Source organism: Natator depressus, chromosome 10, assembly GCF_965152275.1.
Source record: "Natator depressus isolate rNatDep1 chromosome 10, rNatDep2.hap1, whole genome shotgun sequence".
Classification (NCBI taxonomy): domain Eukaryota; kingdom Metazoa; phylum Chordata; order Testudines; family Cheloniidae; genus Natator; species Natator depressus.
In genome coordinates this window covers 71997834-72017467 of record NC_134243.1, presented here as the reverse complement: position 1 = coordinate 72017467, position 19634 = coordinate 71997834, and the positions used below count along the sequence as shown (strand labels likewise).

Below are 19634 nucleotides of genomic sequence, written 5' to 3'. Positions count from 1 at the left end.
TGTTGTGAAAGCAACCCTTCTTCCCTTACCTGCCAAGCAAGCCTGGCTTTCAAGATTTCGTGCTTGCTGTGATGACACACCAGTATTCCTGGCCACTGTTTCTCACCCATAGATCTAAGTTTCCCTAACACCATTTTACAGGTGAGGAAACTGAGGCATGGGGCCTCATCTACAGTGAGTCAGTGGCAGACCAAAGAATAGAACCTGTGATCTCTTGGACACCAGGCTACCTTCATTTAGCTGTTAGCAGTATCTGTTGCAAGAGAAACACTGAACCCTGATCCTGAGTCTCAAGAAGTTTAACAGTGAAGGAGGGGTGGATCTGTGGCTCTTTGTGGCTTCAAATGTAAATGCCCCGATCATTTTTCAGCCCGGTTAGTGATCTCATTTCTTAGGAACACCTATTTCCAAGCTGTGACGTTCACCTTTTCAAGTTTTGCCCGTAATTCTTGGAGCAGCATCTCACACAGGAGGCTCAGTTGGCTATGTCTACCCTGCAGCTGGGAGTGACAAGACCTGGGTAGACAAGACTCACACCAGCGGGGCTCAAGCCCACCTGACTCCGTAGGCTTGAGAACTGCAAGACCCACGCTGCTATTTTTAGCATGCTAGCTCCAGACGTGTTAGCACGGTCTGCCTACCCAGGTTGGGAAACTTGCTTCCAGCTGCTGTGGGGACTAGTGAAGAGCTCCCCAGCTTTGATTAATGGCTCTTTCCTTTCCATGCAAAGATCAGAGGTGAAAGCTTCTGCTGGTTGCAGGAGAAAACCTTGCTGCACTTGAGGAGGACATTTGTAGGGGAGGAGAAACATTTGCTTCCTTGCAAGGTATTCTGGATCCATGGTCAGCTGATTCTCTGAACACAAAAAGCAAAGTGATAAGAACAATCAAGGGCTCTTCTTGTAGCATCTGTTGCCAAAGAAGACCCTGACTGCATTTTTCCACCTCTACTTGCTCCATGATTTTGTGATACGAGGGGAGGAGGAACTCCCCAGTGGGAAACAAAAGGGAGAGGATGAGGGACAGGGGCTCCAATGTCCATTCACTTGAATGACAGACATTCGAAATGGAATAGCCCAGTCAGGTTGTTTGGCCCTTCAGTTTCTTTAAACATAAGTAAACACCTTGAGAAATCTCTTTCCCATGTTCTCCAGCACAGGTGCAGGTAGGACGATGACTGGGTTAAAAAGGAGATTGCATGGATGAACATTGCTCTCAGTTACACCCACAGATGTTTGGAGCAACTCCATCAAAGTGCATTTACCTTGAAGTCTTGCATTTCCTCCAGATTTAAGCTGGTGTAAAGGAGGGCAGAATCCAGCCCATAATACAGAGTGTCCCCTTTCAAAATGATCCCCCACCCTCCATTCCTTCAAAAATGAGCACTGCCACTTTAAGAGAGTCAGGTTTATTTTCCCCCTTCAGTATCTCCCCACCCCCCACGCCAATGCAGCTGAAACCTGATCTAATCCCTTTGCACATGGGTAATTTATTGGTCTATTGGGTTTTTTCTTGATGGCAAATTGCATTGTCTTTCTTCCTGGGTTGAGACTTGGGAGCAGTTTGCTGCATTCCTGCAGGGACTTTCTCAGGACAGATCTTTCACACCCCCTCTGAGCTCAATCAAATCAGTTTTATTGGGCCTCTTTGTTATGCAAACAAGGCAATAATAATCAGGCTATTATTCTGCAAGATTGTGCTTGATTAACAGTTCAAAGGAGGTCCCTGGAAGAAACTAATGCTGCCATGATGCACAAATCCTTTCACACAGCCTGGGTCAGATGGCCACTGGGCTCTTCTTCACTGCATGGTTCCTCCCCCTCCTCCTGCTGAAACGGTGGGACTCTATTCAAGGGACGCCATCAATCAGTCAAGCTAGTGGGATGGAGGTTTTTGTTTTCTCTGTCAACTTTCTCCATACACCACAGAACAGGCAGTTATGGGTTTATTTCTATCAGCAGCATGACAGACCTCAGGTATACATGCACACAGAGTAATTACACATAATATACCCAGTGCACATTATGCACACACTGCCTTCACTGTACACACGCACGTGACACAAAGTAGATGCACAAACAGGCATTCACAAAGAGTGCAGATTCTGACTGCTTGAGTACACAAACACAACATGAGATATATTCTAGTAGATGTTAATATGCAGTGTTATATATGTTTCCATATCCTCCAGTCCCAAACTTTTCCTCCTACTCATGCACATATACACATGCACACACAGGCTATTCCTTGCCCCCTCGATGCATCCTATGACCCCCACCAAAAGACAACAACCACTGCATTTCTCATTCAGTTTCTTTTTCCAGAAGGAGAACCAGGGAAAAGCCACTGGTAGGTGTTTGGTATGGAACGATGTGCTGGGATGAGGGTTTCTTACAGGGACTTGTAACTAAGGTTATGTATAGGCACTACAATGGCAGCACTGGGCTGTGCCACTGTAGCGAGATACTTCCAACCTCAATCTAGCCGCAGCTACTGCCAGGGTTAGGTCAGCTTAACTATGGTGCTCATGGGTGGCTAGCTTTTAACTGTAGACCAGGGCTCATCAGTTTGTCTTTGGATTCCCTGAAGTCTTGGTGGAATTGACCTTGCTCTGTGACTTTTCAAATAGTAGTTTATATGTTGTTCCTCCCCCTCCGTCCACCCCCTCCCCTGTGTCTCTCTCTGTGTGTAGGAAGAATGAACTGGGAATATGAAAATATACAGGTCACATTTTTCAAACCCAAAGTTAGGTTCCTTAAATGCTAGCTAGGCACTGTACCTAAATGACTTGATTTTCACATGTGCTGAGCACCCAAAATCCCAGGCATACAGCATCTTTGAAATCTAGGTCCTCAGATCTGAGGAGTTTGGCCATAGGTAATAGAGTATTTTGATACGTACGCCAATAAAAATTCATACTGAATGTGAGTCTTACATACAGACATATTTACACACTAGCATATATACAATTAGTTTATGGGTAAATGCTTCAAAAGCACCTCGGTGACTTAGGAGCCTATGTCCCATTTTCAAACGTAGCCGAAGTCAAGAGGAATTGGAAGTTCTCAGTGATGAGAAGAAATGTGATATAATTGGCATTACTGAAATCTGGTGGGAAGATTCACATGATTGGAATGTTAAAATCACCTGTCTGTAATGTGTGGAAAGCAAAGTTGTGTTGTTATGAGAGGACTTGGGAGTCATGCTGGAGGCCTCTTGCAGCCTGTAGTAAATTATCATTTGAGTTTCTAAAAATTATAGATGATTTTCTGATACCAAAGGTATTGCACCCAACTCTATTTTGGATCTCATTATGATGGATAAAGATGCATTTTTAAAGCATATTAGGAACAAAAGAAATCTATGCAATAGTATAGTGCTAGGCTCATTACTAGATGGAGATGGTAAAATTGTTATTAATGATACAGAAAAGTGTTCAGTAACTATTTCTGTTCTGTATTTGGAAAGAAGCAGGGGGATGTACTCCTATCACATGAAGAGGATGAAGTACTTTTTAGTCCATCCAGGATGTTAAACAACATCTACTAGTGATAAACGTTTTTAAATTGGCAGGCCTGGATAATTTGTACCCATGAGTCTTAAAAGAATTGGCTAAGGAGATGTCTGGCCCACTGATGTTAATTTTTAATACATCTTAGAATACCAGGGAAATTCCAAAAAACTGGAAGAGTGTTAATGTTGTGCCAATATTCAAAAAGGGCAAGCAAGATGGCCCAGACAACTATAGGCCGGTTAGCCTGACATCAGTCCCAGGCAAAATAATGGGAAAGCTTATATGGAATTCAGCTGATAAAGAATTAAAGAATAGGAATAGAATTAACACCAGTCAACATGGTTTTATAAAAAAAAGTTAGGTCTTGTCAAACAACCGGATTTTATTGTTTGATGAGATTACAAATTTGACTGATAAAGAAAATTGCATAGCTGTAGTAGACTTAGATTTTTGTAAGGTGTTTGACTTAGTACCGCATGATATTATTAAAAGATTAGCATTATACAATATCAATAAAGCACATGCTAAATGGACTGAAAACAGGCTAACAGACAGCTCATACAAATTAGTTGTCAATGGGGATTTGTCATCAATTGGGAATGTTTCTGGTGGGTTTCTGCAGGGATTGTTATCAGACTAGACATTATTCAACGTCTTCTCAGTGATCTGGAACTAAATATAAAATCACTTCTGATAAAATTTGTGAATGACACAAAGTGGTAAATAATGAGCATAGGGCAGTCATGCAGAGCGATCTGGATCTCTTGGTAAGCTGAGCCTAGTCAAACAATATGTTTTAATACAGCCAAATGCAAAGTTAGTTATACCTCTAGGAACAGAATGGGAGACTCTGTCTTGGAAAGGAGTAAGAAAGATTTGGGATCATATGACCAGCAACTGAACATGAGGTCCCAGGGTGATGTTGTGGCGAAAAGGGCTAGTGTGATCCTTGGATCTGTACACAAGGGTCCAGTGAGTAAATATAAAGGGATAACAAATTATTTGGTTTGCTGGCAATTCTGAAAAAAAAATTAAATCATTCTGAGTGGAACCAAAAATAACATTTTTGACATTTTTGGCAAGTCAGAAAAAAATTATTTCAGGTCAAACAAAATGTTTCATCTAAACCAGAGCAAAACATTTTGCTTTGATTTTAAGCATTTTGAATTCTTTTCAAATTAAAAGTCATTTCAAATAAAAAAAATTGGAAAGTTTCATTTAAAAAATGTCAAAATGAAATGATTCCAAATTTTTCTTTTTCTACCAAACCAATGCAGCAAAATCGCCACGAATTCACAAAATGTTTTGGTGTCACCAAATCTGCCTCCCCCCCCAAAAAAAAGTTTTGGTCAAAAAATTACCCCAGTAATGAGTAAAAGTAGGGAAGCCCTTTTACCTCTGTACACAGCATTGGCAAGACCAAGACTAAAATGCTGCATCCACTGCTGGTGTCCATATTTTAAAAAGGATGTTGAAAAATTGGAGAGGGGCAGAAAAGACAAACAAAGATGATCTGAGGGCTGGAGAAAATGCCTTATAGCGAGAGACTTAAAGAGCTCAATCTATCTAGCTTATCAAAAAGGAGATTAAGAGTTGACTTAATTACGGTATAAATATAAGTACATTCCTGGGGAGAAAATAGCAGGTACTAAAAGGACTCTGTAATCTAGCAGAGAAAGGCCTAACAAGAACCAAGGGCCAGGAGCTGAAGCCTGACAAATTCCAATTGGAAATAAGGGTGCAGATTTTTAACTGGGGGTGATTAACCATTGGAACAAACAGCCAATGGAAGTGGTGCATTCCTTCTGAAATAGATGCTTGAACCAGACATAAGTTACTGGATTCAATACAGGGGTAACTGGGTTAAATTCTGTGGCCTGTGATATACAGGAGGCCAGATTTGATGATCTAATGATCCCTGCCAGCCTTAAGGTCAATAGATTTTGACTGGCTACTTGAACTCTTGCACATCCATTAGCCTCCATTTTAAACTCCCACATTCAGGGGCCTGTTTTTTCGGCACCCTACAGAGTTTCAATTGAGGAGGGCTAGTCCGGATTCCCTGGGGAATCCATGAATGTCACCCCTGATATAGATAGATGGTCTCACTTTGCTCAATAGTGACCGATCAGTTTTCCAAAGGCCACGGGCTCCCAGATCTTTACATAGCATGGACCATATCTTGAGACAGAGAAAGAGTCTCCAGGACCCACCTCCCCCGTCGTTCATGATCACAGTGCCAGGGAGCAGGCCCGCGGGCATGGGATGTGGGGGCATGTGGGTGGGCAGTCTGCGAAATGACACCTAGGTCCAAGCCCCCTGGGCGAGGCCTGTGCCCAGAATCCCTGTGCTCAGGCGACTTGCTACGTGCGTCGCTGAACGATAGCAGCAGAGGGGCCTGTTTTCATGCTAAGTCATCTGCGGTTGAAAAACAGATCCATTGTGAGGAGATGGAAAATAGATTATATGAAATTGAATAAACATAGTTTCTTGGCTTCTGTTCAAATGAGTTTTTGCTTTTATACGAAAGCTTCTGCAATAGGAGACGGGAGGAGAAACATATGGGGGGGGAGTGGGAAGGGTCGCTGTCTTTTTCCTGCATAGTTCTGCTTGCTGGGTTCCTCGCTCCTCGGGGCTGTAGGATTCCTCGGTCCTGACACGTGTCTTGCTGGGGGGTGGGGTGAGTCACGCAGGTGTTTGTGTGAGCTCCAGGTGTCAGACAATCACACTATTGAACAGATTGGATAGGGAGGCAAGGACCGAGGGGTGGAGGGGAGAGAGAGGCTTTGCTAACAGATTAAAAGAACAAGGCCAAACAGCCTACTTGAGACCCACGGTTATTCAGTGCCCTGTGAAATGGAATTGACCCCGCCGTCTTTATCTGCTGGCAGAGGAGAGATTAGGAAGGAAGGGCCACCTCCCTGGCTTGCTCCAGGTGCAAACCCAGAGCGAGATGGGCTGCCTTTTCCATAATGGAGGTGCCGTCCCAGTCGGCGTATCGCCTGTAAATGGGAGAACTGCATGTGAAAGTGTTTCTGCTGCGTTCATACTTACACGCAGACACAGACACACACAGTGCAGTCCTGCTCCTTAGCCACCTGGCTTTGGAAATCTGGCCTTATATGGGGCCCTGCACGAAACAGCAAATCGGAACATTTTGCCAAAACCCAAATGATAAGATCTTTAAGAAAAATGCTCCCCCTACAGGCCAAGGGAAGAAATGGAACAGGCTTTTTGTTTTCTGTTTCTTTTCTTTTTTTCCCAGAGTACCTTATAAAGTAATGAGTTAGACGCCAGCCATGTGCAGCCCTCCTGTGCTCAGCGATAACGTGCCTATGGCCATAGCTATGAGAGCCTGCAGTGCTGAGAGAGCAGCCCTGAGGCTATTGCTCTGAGTGCCACTGGATCCTTAACTCCCTCCCGGCGAGCTTGTCTCAAAAGGAGGACGGGATCTGTGACACAGCCGCAAAACCCTGGTTACTGCATTGCCAGCTTTGGGTTGTAGCCCAAATGCCAGTAAAGAACTTGGCTTGTACCTCCTGTTTCAAGCTAAACTGAGAGACCAGCACAAAGTACCTATTCCTGATAATAGCTGGGCTCCTACAAATGAGCATCTAAGCGCTACTGTTACTGACAGCTGAGAGTCTTATTGAGTCGTCTGTTGCAAGTCCTGTTGCCTGATGCCATGGATTTATGGTTTAGCTGGTGACCATGGGGTCTCTGGACATGGTTCTGTTTTTATCACCCCAGTGCTCCTTTCAGCTACTTAGTTCTTCCGTCATGAGGTTCTCAGTGGCATTACAAACCTTGAGCTTGGGTGGCTTGTCACCAAAGAAAGGGAGCTGCAATTTCCCTTCATGACAGCCTTGCACGCTGAACTTGTCGTTCCAACCCACACCTTGAATGTCTCACCTTGAAATGCTGCCTGTTTGCATTCCAGGTGACAGCAAAGTCTGGTTGAATCATCACAACGACAGACTGATACTCTGGCAGAGGTGTCCCGTCGCGTGCTAATGTGATGGTTTATAGCAGCGTCCCTGACTCCGTAGCACTCTTCACTTCTGACTCGCTCTCTGTCTCTAATGCACCATGCCCTCACATGTGTCCTGTTGGACAGTATTATATCAGCCATGTTTAATCCCCGACAATTTTAACGTGTGGCTTTTAGCCTTGGTAGAATATTCAGGGCCTAGAGTTAGAGGTCATAAATCCAGACCCCGGGATAAGTACCACTGGGGTAATGTGATCAAACAGCAAAATCTCATCTGGTTGAAACACACAGCAACAGGCTTTCTCTGCAACTCACATAGCGGCCTGTGATGAAAAACCCACGCTTATGTGACATGGATTCACTATGTTCCAGCAAAATGCAATCCACTGAAAAGGGGTGTTGATGAAATAATATGTTCAGTTTTAAGTGGACGCTGTTGAAATAAAAATAATCCTATGCAGTGGAACACCCATTTTACAAACTAACTGGGGATTAAGGAGTTCATGGAATGGAAAGTTCATAAAATTTAACACCTCCAAATTGCCATAGGTCCAGTTAATACGTTGCTGTCTAGTGCACTGCATTGTTTTCCTCTTGTTCTTCCAACTTCTTCAAAATGATTTCCAATGCATTGAAAGATCGCAATGTGAAGGGATGTCGACTTGCTCTTCATTGACATCATTTTCACTCTGATTACCCCCTCCTCCGCCCAGTCAGGAAAAATGGTTCATAAGCTTGGTGTTGATAAAATCAGGTGAGGTTCTGTTGTGTTCCCTGTGTTATTACTAGCACCTGAGCTTCTTAAACTTGGATTTTTTAAACTCAGAAACTTTCCGTCATTTCCTTTTGCATTTCATTCCTCTTGGAAAGTGACATGAGATCGATGGCTTCCATGCCGGGTTTCTTTTCATTTGTAGTTCTGTTCCCCTTCTCTTTCTCCAGCACCTGTTGTGTTTCCAACACTGCAAGGGAATAGTTAAAACTTGAACATACTGTTTTCCGTATGAAGTGGTGCTGGGTTTTGTAGCTTTATTTGTGCATGTGTAACTGCCTTGTGAACTCCCCTCTAAACAAAGCCCAAGACAGGCATAAACATGTAGGGCTTTGAGACACCCCTAGAATGCATCTGGAAATTAATTTTGGGCCCGATCCTGCACAGTTTCCATGCCCTCCAAGCTCCAATGGGACTGATGAGGAGGAGGGAAAGGAAAACACCATGAATGTTTAAGCAATGTGAGCAGTGAGAGGTTCCAAATTGCCATTGGCAGTGCACTGTCTGTGCAATGTGCAGTGCAGGCCAAGTGCCTTTGCACTGCCACTTTCATGTCCCTCTGCGGAAAATATGTCCCCCCGAAAGAACTGAATCTAAACTCCCATTGTACTTTGCCTTTCCCTGTCTTGCACCTAGGCTTTGGGCACCTGAGCGCAGCTCTGAGTGCTCAGCTGCAGAAGTCAGGGTTGGCAGTGGGCCGTCAGTATGCACAGCCCCTTTGGCTGCATTGACCTGGGAGCAGGCTGCTTTAGTGTCTTGCTGAAGCTGATCTGTTCTCTACACAACCGAGGCCAGCAGCTGATTAGGATTTTGCCTGTTTCCTTTCACACATTTCCCTTTGATACCCGTATCTCTGCAGCTTTAGAAAAGCACTGAGGCGGGGGCAGATGGGCCAGAGGTCGGCACGCACTGTTCCCAGCATTAGTGAAGCCGCTGGAACGTGCATTGTGTCAAGGTGCTAGGTACAGGAGATCAGGTGAGTGATAGCTGCTTGAGAAGGCTCTTTTGTACTTTGTTTGTTCCGCCTTTGCACTGTATTTCCTCCTCAGCTCTGTGCCTTTCGGACTCCCCAGACAGCTGCCGGGTTGGCTGGTTTGAGTGAGTTGCCGACCCTGGAGAAGCCAGGCATTTGCACTGCAAGAGGTTTTAGTGCAGTAGAGGAGACTCACAAGAGGGATCCAGCAATTGGGGACCATGCTAGAGCAGCACAATATAGTGGTGGGGAGGTATCGGGAGTGTGAACAAACAGCCCCAGAAGGCAAACCCGATGCCAGGAATCTTGGCCCCATGCCTTTTCCTACTGGGCTAGGGGTGTGGCTTTATTCAGGGCTTGTCTACACTTGAGGGGGTTGCACTGCTGTAGCTGCCCTAATGCAGAGAGCCCAATTTGACACAAGGGGGTGCTGTGCTGGTGTGAGTCACTGTTCATGCTAGTGTGGTGTGTCTGCACTAGGGTCTTGCACTAGTGCATTTACATCCGTGAAAAATCCCGTCTTCGGAACCATACCTGTCAGTCAGAAAATAGACATGCGAGGATCTGCTGAACTGACTGAGTTCCCTTCCTGAGAGCAGGGTGGAGTGTAAAACCAGGGCTTCCCCACTTACGGCTGCTGAGAACCTGGTTTTATCCCACTGTCCACAGACAGGCCCAGGGCTGTGTGCCAAGCCTCACAGCCAATGCCCCTGTACACAAATCAGCTGTATGGGGAGACCAGTTATTCATCTAGCTAGCCCACTGCACACAAACACCTGTTTCGGGCATGCAGTTGTGGTAAATGCGAATGCAAATCAATGGCACCACTGTAACACCATTTTGGATGCGCAATTGCTCATGCATATTTTTGAATGTCAAGCCCTAAAAGCCTCCTGACGTTAAAAGCCCAATGGTATTCCCCCCCCCCCCCGAATCAATGATGTTAAGCTATTCTCAGCATCCCAGCCAACATGGAGAGTCTTCAGATATGTTAAGGGCTGTTATAAAGAGATTGTGCTCAGTTGTTCTCCACGCCCACTGAAGGTAGGACCACAAGTAATGGGCTTAATCTACAGCAAGGGAGATTTAGGTTAGATATTGGAAAACCTTTCTAATTCTAAGGGTGGCTGAGCTCTGGAATAGGCCTCCAAGGGAGGTTCTGGAATCCCTGTCTTGGGAGGTTTTTAAGAACAAATTGGACAAACACCGGCCAGGGATGGTCAAGGTTTACCTGGTCCTGCCTCAGAATCCGGGGCTGGACTTGATGACCTCTGAACGTCCCTTCCAGCCCTACATTTCCAGCAGTGGTGGCATTTTGGTGGTGTGCTGTATTTGATCCGTGTATTGGGCATCTTGACAGCGCCTGTGTTTTTTTTCCCCCAGCGACCTCTCAGTGCAAGATCCTGAAGTGTAACTCTGAGTTCTGGGCAGCCACATCTGGCTCTCACCACCTGGGCACGGAGGAGGCACCGGAGTTCTGCACGGCTCTCCGCACCTACGCCCACTGCACCCGCCGCACGGCTCGTACCTGCAGAGGGGACCTGGCCTACCACTCCGCCGTTCATGGCATAGATGACCTCATGGTCCAACACAACTGCTCCAAAGATGGCCCCACCTCGCAGCCCCGCCTCCGAACACTGCCCCCCGGGGACAGCCAGGAGCGCTCCGACAGCCCAGAGATCTGCCACTACGAGAAGAGCTTTCACAAGCACTCAGCCCCCCCAAACTACACCCACTGTGGGCTCTTTGGGGACCCCCACCTCAGGACTTTCACAGATAGCTTCCAGACCTGCAAAGTGCAGGGGGCTTGGCCACTCATAGACAATAATTACCTGAATGTCCAGGTCACCAACACGCCAGTGCTACCTGGGTCCTCAGCAACTGCAACGACCAAGGTAAAGGCATGGGGCGGGTTGGCTGTCCCATGGGGGATGGTGACATTCTGACACTGTTCCCTTGGGGTCGCCCTTTTAATCACTTTCTCTCCCACTGCCACCCACAAAAGGGTCCCAGAAAGCTGGTGAGTCTCATCCACTAGTGCCAGGTTATTCAGCGGATTGAGACAGAGTCCGAGCCCAGCACAAGTACAGAGTTCTGGCCAGAAAATCAAACCCCTCTCCCTGGTTCCCCACTCCCCACCTCCCCTTAGATGGACTCTGGTTTCTCACCACCGCATCTGGCCCTCCTCAGATTGCTGAGCATCGTCAGAGGAGATGTATCATCCCTGGCATAGGTCTGGGTTGCGAAGAAAGGGACAGATCATGAAGGGGGCAGGCCCAGGGATCTAAAGCTGTCAGCAGCCCCTGAAGGGCAAACCACAAACACACACGTCTCTCCCTTTTGCCCTTCCCCATGGCATTGCAGCTGCGGTTGTGTTCCAGACCCCCCTCCCCCCCCGCCAGATTCCTTTGCAGGGCACTGCGACACTCCCATTCAGGGATGGGAACAGGAGGCGGATGACAAGGTGCCAGAGATGGCTGGCAACAAGTAAAACTCGCTGAACCCGCCCTCCTGTTTATTTTGTGGCCTGTGCAAAGTGGCAGAGATGGCAGCTGAAGGAGCCTGCAGAGCAGGGTGAAAACTCACCTTCTTGCCAAGGCCCCCACTGCGAGAGAGAGAGAGAGAGAGATCCCGTGCTCTTTGTGCACATTGCCTGTCCTGTCTAGTTGTCCCAGGCCCTGCACTCAGCTGCAGGGGGGTGGGCAGATAACGAGCAGTTTGTTGGTTGCAGAAGAACGATGCTGCTATTTGTGTCTCTCTGCAGAGACCCCCACCAGGTGGGGGGGAATTCAGCCCCGTAGGTTAGTGGCTTCCTCGGCTGTGTCCTTTTAATTTTGAAGCGAATGTCGTGCCAGGCTGACAGCGCTGAGGCTAGAAGCCCTCTCTTCATTTCCAGAGCAGGCTGAGCAGGGGGAGATCTCTCCGTGTTGCCTCAAAGCCGGATGGGCAGGCGCCGTCTGGAGAGGAGAGCGAGTCGCTCAGTATCCAAGGCCAGGTTTCAACTTGGCCTCTCTGGTGCCTCTGCCATCGAGGGGGCGAGTGAGTGCCAGCTGTGATGGGAACAGGACACACACACACAATGCGTTTCATGTGTGCCACCACACAGCCGTAGGGTGGTCACCTCTGTTGCTCTCAGCTGACCAGCATTTGATTTGAAGCAGTCACCATAAGGTGAAAGGCTCCCTGCCCAGTCTGCCTGAACCATCCGGCCCCAGCTCGACTCCAAACCCTCTCATCCATCCACCCCCTCACAACCAACCACGGTTTTAATGCCAGAGGAGAAGAAAACCTGGTGGAAGTGGGGGAGCCTCAGGGATCATGTTCCCTTGTCACCATCTCCATACCGCTCTGGCTGTCTGTGTGTGGTGGTGTCCCCAGTGGCTAGTCCCCCGGGGAGGATAAGTCACCTGACGTGCTGTAGGACCGATGACGGGTAAGAGAGAGTGTTGGCTGACATGGGAAAGCCTGTGGTTTGGAGCTGAAGAGCTGGGTTTCTAGTGCTGGCTTCCCAGCTGCTTTAGCTAGTAATTGTGTCTGTGGTCAGGACGAGGCATTTTGTGGGGCGCAGTCTGTTCTCGCTGCACTGTGGCAGCCAAAATAAATGTTCTCCAGGGACCGGGTGCAGCGGTGAGTAAATCCAGTGGCAAATGCCCAGTTGTAGCACAATGGAACTCAAAGTGACATGGCTTAAGTGTTAGATCTGGCTTCTGCTTGAGGACGGCTCTGGAGCTGAGGGACACTGTGGCTGAATTCCTCTTTGAGAGCTAAAGCTGGAAGGGAACACATTTCAGTTACCCTGATCCAGAGGAAGGTAGGGTGGCTGGTGAGAAGGGATCTGCTTGCTTAGCAGGCCTTGGGGGAGCACCGATCCGTGTCTGGCCCTTTTCACAGTACTCCTGGGGTGACTGAGGAGAGGGTTTGCCACCATCCCTGTTTAGAGGGGGAAGCATCACAGTTTCAATGAGGGCTGGCCTGTAGCTTGCAGGGCCCTTAGGTCCTGGAACTTATTTGGGGCGCTGCACCATGTTGCGTCAAGACCGTGGTGCTGAGAAGTGATGAGTCATTGCTCAGGGTGGCGACTCAGCAAGTTTACCCAGCAGGAAGAGCTGTTGGAACAGGCAGCCCTCGCTCCGCAGGTTGGCTCCAAGGCAGATGGTGTCTGTGTGCAACCAGGCTTTCGCTCTGGTGCTGTTCACTGGAGCAGGGTGTTCTCAGCGAGAGGATACAACCTCCAGTAACCTGGTGCATACCTGCCAACACCTGAAAGTTTTAATAGAGATATCTGGCGAGGAAAACAGGGACACACCTTTTAACTCCACTTAAACCCTTCAGACTAAGAGAGTATTCTGCAGGGGCAAAGAAATGGGCCCTGTGCTGCTGCCAAAACAGGGCCTGGGGTGGCTGGTATTTTGTGGGTAGCCTCGGCTGTGCTAGGAAATATTACCTAGAATTCCCCGCTGTTCCCACCACCAGTTCAGCTCCATCAGTGGTACCCACTTTGGCTCCAGGAGGCTGTGGGGATTTTAAGCCCTGTGTTGTGTAAAGCTATGCTGAGCAGGGGTGGAGGCTGATCTGTGCTACAGCTCCCCCGTTGCTGTACTAAGTGGGACTGAACTGGTGGGAGCAGCAATGGGAAATCTGGGGTAGAATGGCTGGTGCAGATCCCCCCGAGGGGGAGAGCCAAGGGGAATGCTGGGGCCCCACTGGGAGCCATTTGAAATTGGCTTTTGTTCCAGAAGCAATGTAAATAAATAGCAGGATGGATCCAAGTGTCCCAGGAGTCAGATCCAGGAGCCTGGTTGTCAGCTGTGTATTTTAGATCCAGATTGGAACTTCACTGAGGTTTTGAGAGCACTTTGGTTCAGACACATCCCTAATAAATAGACTCCGTATAAGCTCTAAACTCCCTGTAAGCTCTCCTATGAGGTATTAAAACCTGCTGTAGCTTCACAGGGAAATCCCAGCTAGAGAGAGGGGGTCAGCCTGAGCACAGAACTGGGAGCCAGGAACACCTGGGAGTCTAACCGCCATCTTGCTGCATGGTCTTGAGCAAGTCCCTTTTCCTCTCTGTGGTCGTACCACAAGGGGCTGGATACCCCTCTGGCTCACAGGCTTGTCAAAGGGGCCTGCAGTGAATTGAAGAAGGGAAGCATGCGCTAAGTGTAAAGAACAATTAATAGGTCAGTGGCTTGGGGACATGATGCATATTAGTTGGGGCTAATCAATGGACTCTTCTCTCCCTCCCCCTCTGCTCCCAGGTCTCAGGGTCACAGCTCAGCTCCAACAAGTAACTTCTGTGGGATTTGGCAGCATGACCTTTGGGTTCTAGTCCTGTCTCTGGTTCCTTCCTGTGTGTAGCTGATATGCCCCTTGATGCATCCGCCTGTAGGCTGAAGCCTGGTGGCCTTATGCATAAGAGGGGGAAATCTCGTAGTGGGAACTCTGTGCTTGTGAAATTTAAAATGCCCCAAAAGACTGATTCTCCGTGTTCCAAACCGCTTCTGGAGGCACATGGTGGTGGTTGATGAATGAACCACTCAGGCCTAAACCCCCTTGTACTCATTATTGAGATGTACTGGTGACCAAGCTCAATGGGTTATCAGCGTTGGTTAATGCCCCTTTCTCTCCCCCCATCCCCTCACAGCTCACCATCATCTTCAAGAGCTTCCAGGAGTGTGTGGACCAGAAAGTGTACCAGGCGGAGATGGACGAGCTCCCAGCTGCCTTCGCTGATGGCTCCAAGAACGGCGGCGACAAGCATGGCGCCAACAGCCTGAAGATCACCGAGAAGGTGTCTGGCCAGCACATCGAGATCCAAGCCAAGTACATCGGCACCACCATTGTGGTGAGGCAGGTGGGGCATTACCTCACCTTCGCCGTGCGCATGCCCGAGGAGGTAGTGAACGCCGTGGAGGACAGGGACAACCAGGGCCTTTACCTCTGCCTCCGGGGCTGCCCGCTTAACCAACAGATTGACTTCCAGACCTTCCGCTCTGCTCAGGGCACGGAAGGCCGGGCTCGCAGGAAAGGGCCCAGCCTCGTCTCCTCCCCCGAGTTCTTCACCTACGAAACGGCCACGGCCAAGTGCCGGGAGAAGCTCCCCGTGGAGGACCTGTACTTCCAGTCCTGCGTCTTCGACCTCCTGACCACAGGGGACGTCAACTTCACTCTGGCAGCTTATTACGCTTTCGAGGACGTGAAGATGCTTCATTCCAACAAGGACAAGCTGCACCTCTATGAAAGGACACGGGAGCTGAGCCCAGGAAACACAGCCCCCTCGGGGCATCCCCGGACCCTCCCTGCCCTCTGGGTGGCGCTGGTGTGTCTGAGTCAGTGCTGGTCAGTGTTCCTATAGATGTGACCTCGGTTGCGGGGGGAAGAGCTCAGCAGGAGGGGATGATGGTCTGTGCTGGATGAGGAGAGGTTGAACAGCAGGTCCGGCTGGGAGCTAAAGAATCAGCCCCTGTCCTCAGAGTTAGACCCCCTGGAACGCCATGGGCCTGCCCCAGAGAGCAGCCAGACCTCATACAGCCCTTCCCCAGCTCACCCTCTCCTCTTCATGCGGGTGAGGAGGGTGGGATGCCCCCGCCTCCCCCTAGTGCTCCCTCGTGGTACTGCAAACGGTTGTGGTGACTGTGATGTTGGCATTTGTGAAAGTGACTTCATGTTAGGAGAGTTGGCAGCTGCTGCCTGGGAGGAGGGGAGAGCGCCCCAGCTGGTCAGGATGGCGTGCTGGCGAGATGGGCCCATGCCTAGAGACCATCACGGGACACAGAGACAGGCTGGCCTCTGATTTTCACACCCGCTTTGCTCACGCAAATGACTCCACCTGCTAAAGGGCTCACCCCCCTCAACCCCACCCCACGACTGTGTATGCAAACAGCTGGTGGTACGCACCTAAGCGGGGCCCACTCACCCCTGGGGCTCAGCTGGCTGTCTGTGCAAACGTGGGTGCTAAACACCAGACAGAGGAGCTACAACGGTGCCCTCCGGGCGCTGGGCACACACCCACGCGGAGAGAGGGTGCAGGGGCGGGCAGTTGGCTGGAATGGTATCTGTCCCTTATTAAAGACCCTGCTCTTCCCAGCACCCAGTTCCCTGCAGGTGTCTGAGGCGCACAGTACATCTTTCGCTGATGGGCACCATTCCGGGGAGAGTGGGGGAGTCAGTCACTGATTATATTTGCTGTGCTTCACAGGGCATCTGGGAGCTAATAGGATCTGGGAAATCCCATCCTGGCACATTAACGCTCTGATTCACTTCATAGCCACGAGGTTTTGAATCCTTTGGGCCCTCCCTGCCCTGCCTCCTCGCCTCAGAGATGCAAAGGGAGAAACCTGGCCAGTATTCTATTGGTTTCTGTCATTTGCCTTTGGCCTCCTCCCAGCATTTGAAGTGCTCCTTGTGACGTGGCCCTTTGATTCCATTAGCTCCCAGGGTGCTCAGGCAAAGCGAGGCGGGAGGTGCCAGTGATCTCCCAGATTTGTACTTCAGGGTGACCAGTCAGACCACATCAAGCCCCTCACTGACAGGCTGGAGTGTCGCCACTCTAGCCCTGTCCCTCTTCATCACACAGGAGGGCAGCTGTGGGGTTGGGGCAAAGCTCTAAGAAAGGCAGTGCCCAGGGAGCGTGGGGGGGAGTTTTGCTTGTTTGCTGCTAAGCCCCTGCTCCTCTCCGAATGATCTCATTTCAGACCGGTTGCACCTTAGTTCTTCCTGGCTCGATTCTGAGGAGGGCACTGTTTGAAAATCCAGCCAGGGCAGGCCCTGAGGAATCCCAGCTGTCCAAAGGCTCTGTTCCCTGGCAGTAAACGATCAATAATCTCCTCTACTAGGATGGAGTGCCCCTTCCCCTTCTCTGTGTTCTTCTGGGATTTGCCTGATGGTTTGCTCAGCAAATGACAAGACCATCTGTACCTCAGCCTGGAGCTGGGACACCTCTGGGGGAATGCTCCATCGTTCCCACAGCACGAATTTCCCAGAGATCTCCCCAGAAGTGCAGGTAGATCACTGGGACAACCAGCGATCATGGATGGTCTCTTGACGGCGCCCAAAGAGGAGTGGGTGTGTGACGTGCCCTGCAGCGCATACAAACTAGCGCCACGTGGCAGCCTCCTGTAAATACTCAAGGGTGGGAGGGATATCTCAGCGGTTTGAGCATTGGCCTGCTAAACCCAGGGTTGTGAGTTCAAGCCTTGAGGGGGCCATTTAGGGATCTGGTGCAAAAATTGGGGATTGGTCCTGCTTTGAGGTCCCTTCCAACCCTGGTATTCTAAGCAACTATTCATTGTGTCCTGCCAGCTCTAGAACTCCCATTTGTAAAGCAGCAGAGAAATGCAACGTGTGTCATTGGATGTAATTTATATTGTCTCTAATCTATGGACCCCTGGCATGGATTTCGTGTGACTGTACAGATAAAGAGATGTCATTGGTTTTTAGGTGTTTAACAAAAAACAGAAAAGAAATAACAAAAAGATGTGTTTACTACTTCGCTCCTTGCTTTGTCCGCTGGTGGCCCGTGTTTCTGTTTAGGGCGATTTTAAAATAGGGATCTCACAATGTAGGGAGCTGGGGAGACCAACCACTGGAGGGTAAATCTACCAACTCGCTGGCCACAGAGCTCTTGGGGAGGGGGAGGCAGCTCGAAAAAGAAATAATTGAGACATTCTGAATTATCTGTATTTAAATTAGAGTAGCCTAGATGCCCCAGCTGAGATCAGGACCCCAAGGCACCTAGTGAGGGATAGTTGCTGCCCCAAGGAATTTACAATCTAGATAGCTAAGGAAGGAAGGGGAAACTGAGGCAGAATTAATGAAATTACTTGCCCAGGGTAACACAGCTGGGCAGTGTGAGAGCTAGGAACAGAGCCCAGGTCTCCTTTGTCCCAGTCCAGTCCGCTAGACCACATTGCCTCCCTTAAGGCTCCTATAGTGGCTATGAACTGCCTGTTTCTGAGTTGGGTTTGATCCTGGCCATATGGCATGACCAATGGTCTATTTCTGCCGAGTTTAACAGCTTCCAACCTTCTTGGGTGAGCACAAGTCCTAGGAACTTTCCATTGCTGACCCCGTGCATACGTGTCAGTGGGGGAACTACACTCCCTTAGTGTGTTTGGTAGCTAGCAGCCGGCAGGTTCTCTGGCTTCAGTGCGACTAGCCAAGGCCAGAGTTATTCAATCACTTTAGTTCCTTCACTACATAAAAATTGAATCTTTATTGCCCCTAGAAATTGGAGAGGTGAATATTTAAAGTCACATTATCAGCTTTATGGTGGGGCAGTGACACACCTGGGTATCCCACAAATAATCCCAACTATATTGAGGGGTGGGTCATGGAGCTGCCATCACTACAGGAATAGTACTGCCCTGTGTAGGCAGCACATCGGAGAGTGACATTGCTGTTAGCCAATCAGTATCGTCCATAATGGCCACGTGACATCTGCTGTCAACGGTGCCACTTCCTGTCATGCCAGCATAAGAGAGCATGCTATGCCAGGGTCAGAGCTACTCTCTGGAGGAGGAAAGTCCTCCGTGATCTTGATTGTCTCTCCATAGCCCAGGCCCCCCCTAGTAGGTCAGTGCTCCAGTGGTGGTTGAATATATTATGGTGGTTGGGCTATCCCTCTTTTAGAAGCAAACAGTTAAGCACTTTATTTTGGTTGTGTTTGACCCAGTTCTAGTTAAAGGTGAAGTGTGGCCAAGGAAGACCTGATGTGATTGGAATAAAAACAAAAGATTTTGGTTTTGGGACGGGGGAAGAATCTCCTGACTGCTCCTTGTGTTCTGGACCCATATGGGGTGTCACTGCATGTACATACTGTAAATTATTTATTGATGAAAATGCAAGTAAAGGTTCTCTTCTTTTTTTTTTTTTTGGACAACAACCTAGTGAGTGTATTCCTTCTGCCTTGTGTTGTGTTTGATTCTAATCAGGAAGGAAAATGAGAAAGATGTGAGAAAGTGTGATAACACTCTAAGGACAGCCTGATGAGCTTCTGCCTTCTTGTGGAATATTCTCACTCTATGGAAAATCAGAGCCCCTTTTTTCTTGCCGTGACCCATCCTCAGCAACCTCCCCCATCTAGCTGGGATCGTCCTCCCATTTGGGCAACATGGGAAGTTTAGGATGACTGCAGCCTTCCAGGTTGAGAATACACATACTAGGAGAGTGTGTAACATATTAGGAGAGAGTGGGTCTTGGTCTTCCTCTAGTGGCTGGTCTGCCTCAGAGGCTTAAAAGGTGTACGCTTTTAATGCTGAAGGGCCTAGGTTCAAACCCTGCTGTTGGCCCAACGGGGTCAGCTTTTGCCCTGGATGGAATCAGAACTGCGCATTTTCATCATGCATAATTAACTTGTGGAACTCACTCCCACCAGATACCATTGG

The 19634-nt window shown here is 49.0% G+C and overlaps 1 protein-coding gene across 1 annotated transcript in view; it reads left to right on the top strand.

Moving 5' to 3' along the window:
- Positions 1–19112, top strand: part of RGMA (repulsive guidance molecule BMP co-receptor a) — a 35323-nt gene extending 16211 nt beyond the window's left edge. The window contains exons 3-4 of the mRNA XM_074966508.1: positions 10633–11144; positions 14894–19112. Of these exons, the coding sequence (XP_074822609.1) occupies positions 10633–11144; positions 14894–15604 (1223 nt within the window). The 3' untranslated portion in view covers positions 15605–19112. The remainder of the gene's footprint in view (positions 1–10632; positions 11145–14893) is intronic.
- The last annotated feature ends 522 nt before the right edge of the window (positions 19113–19634 follow it).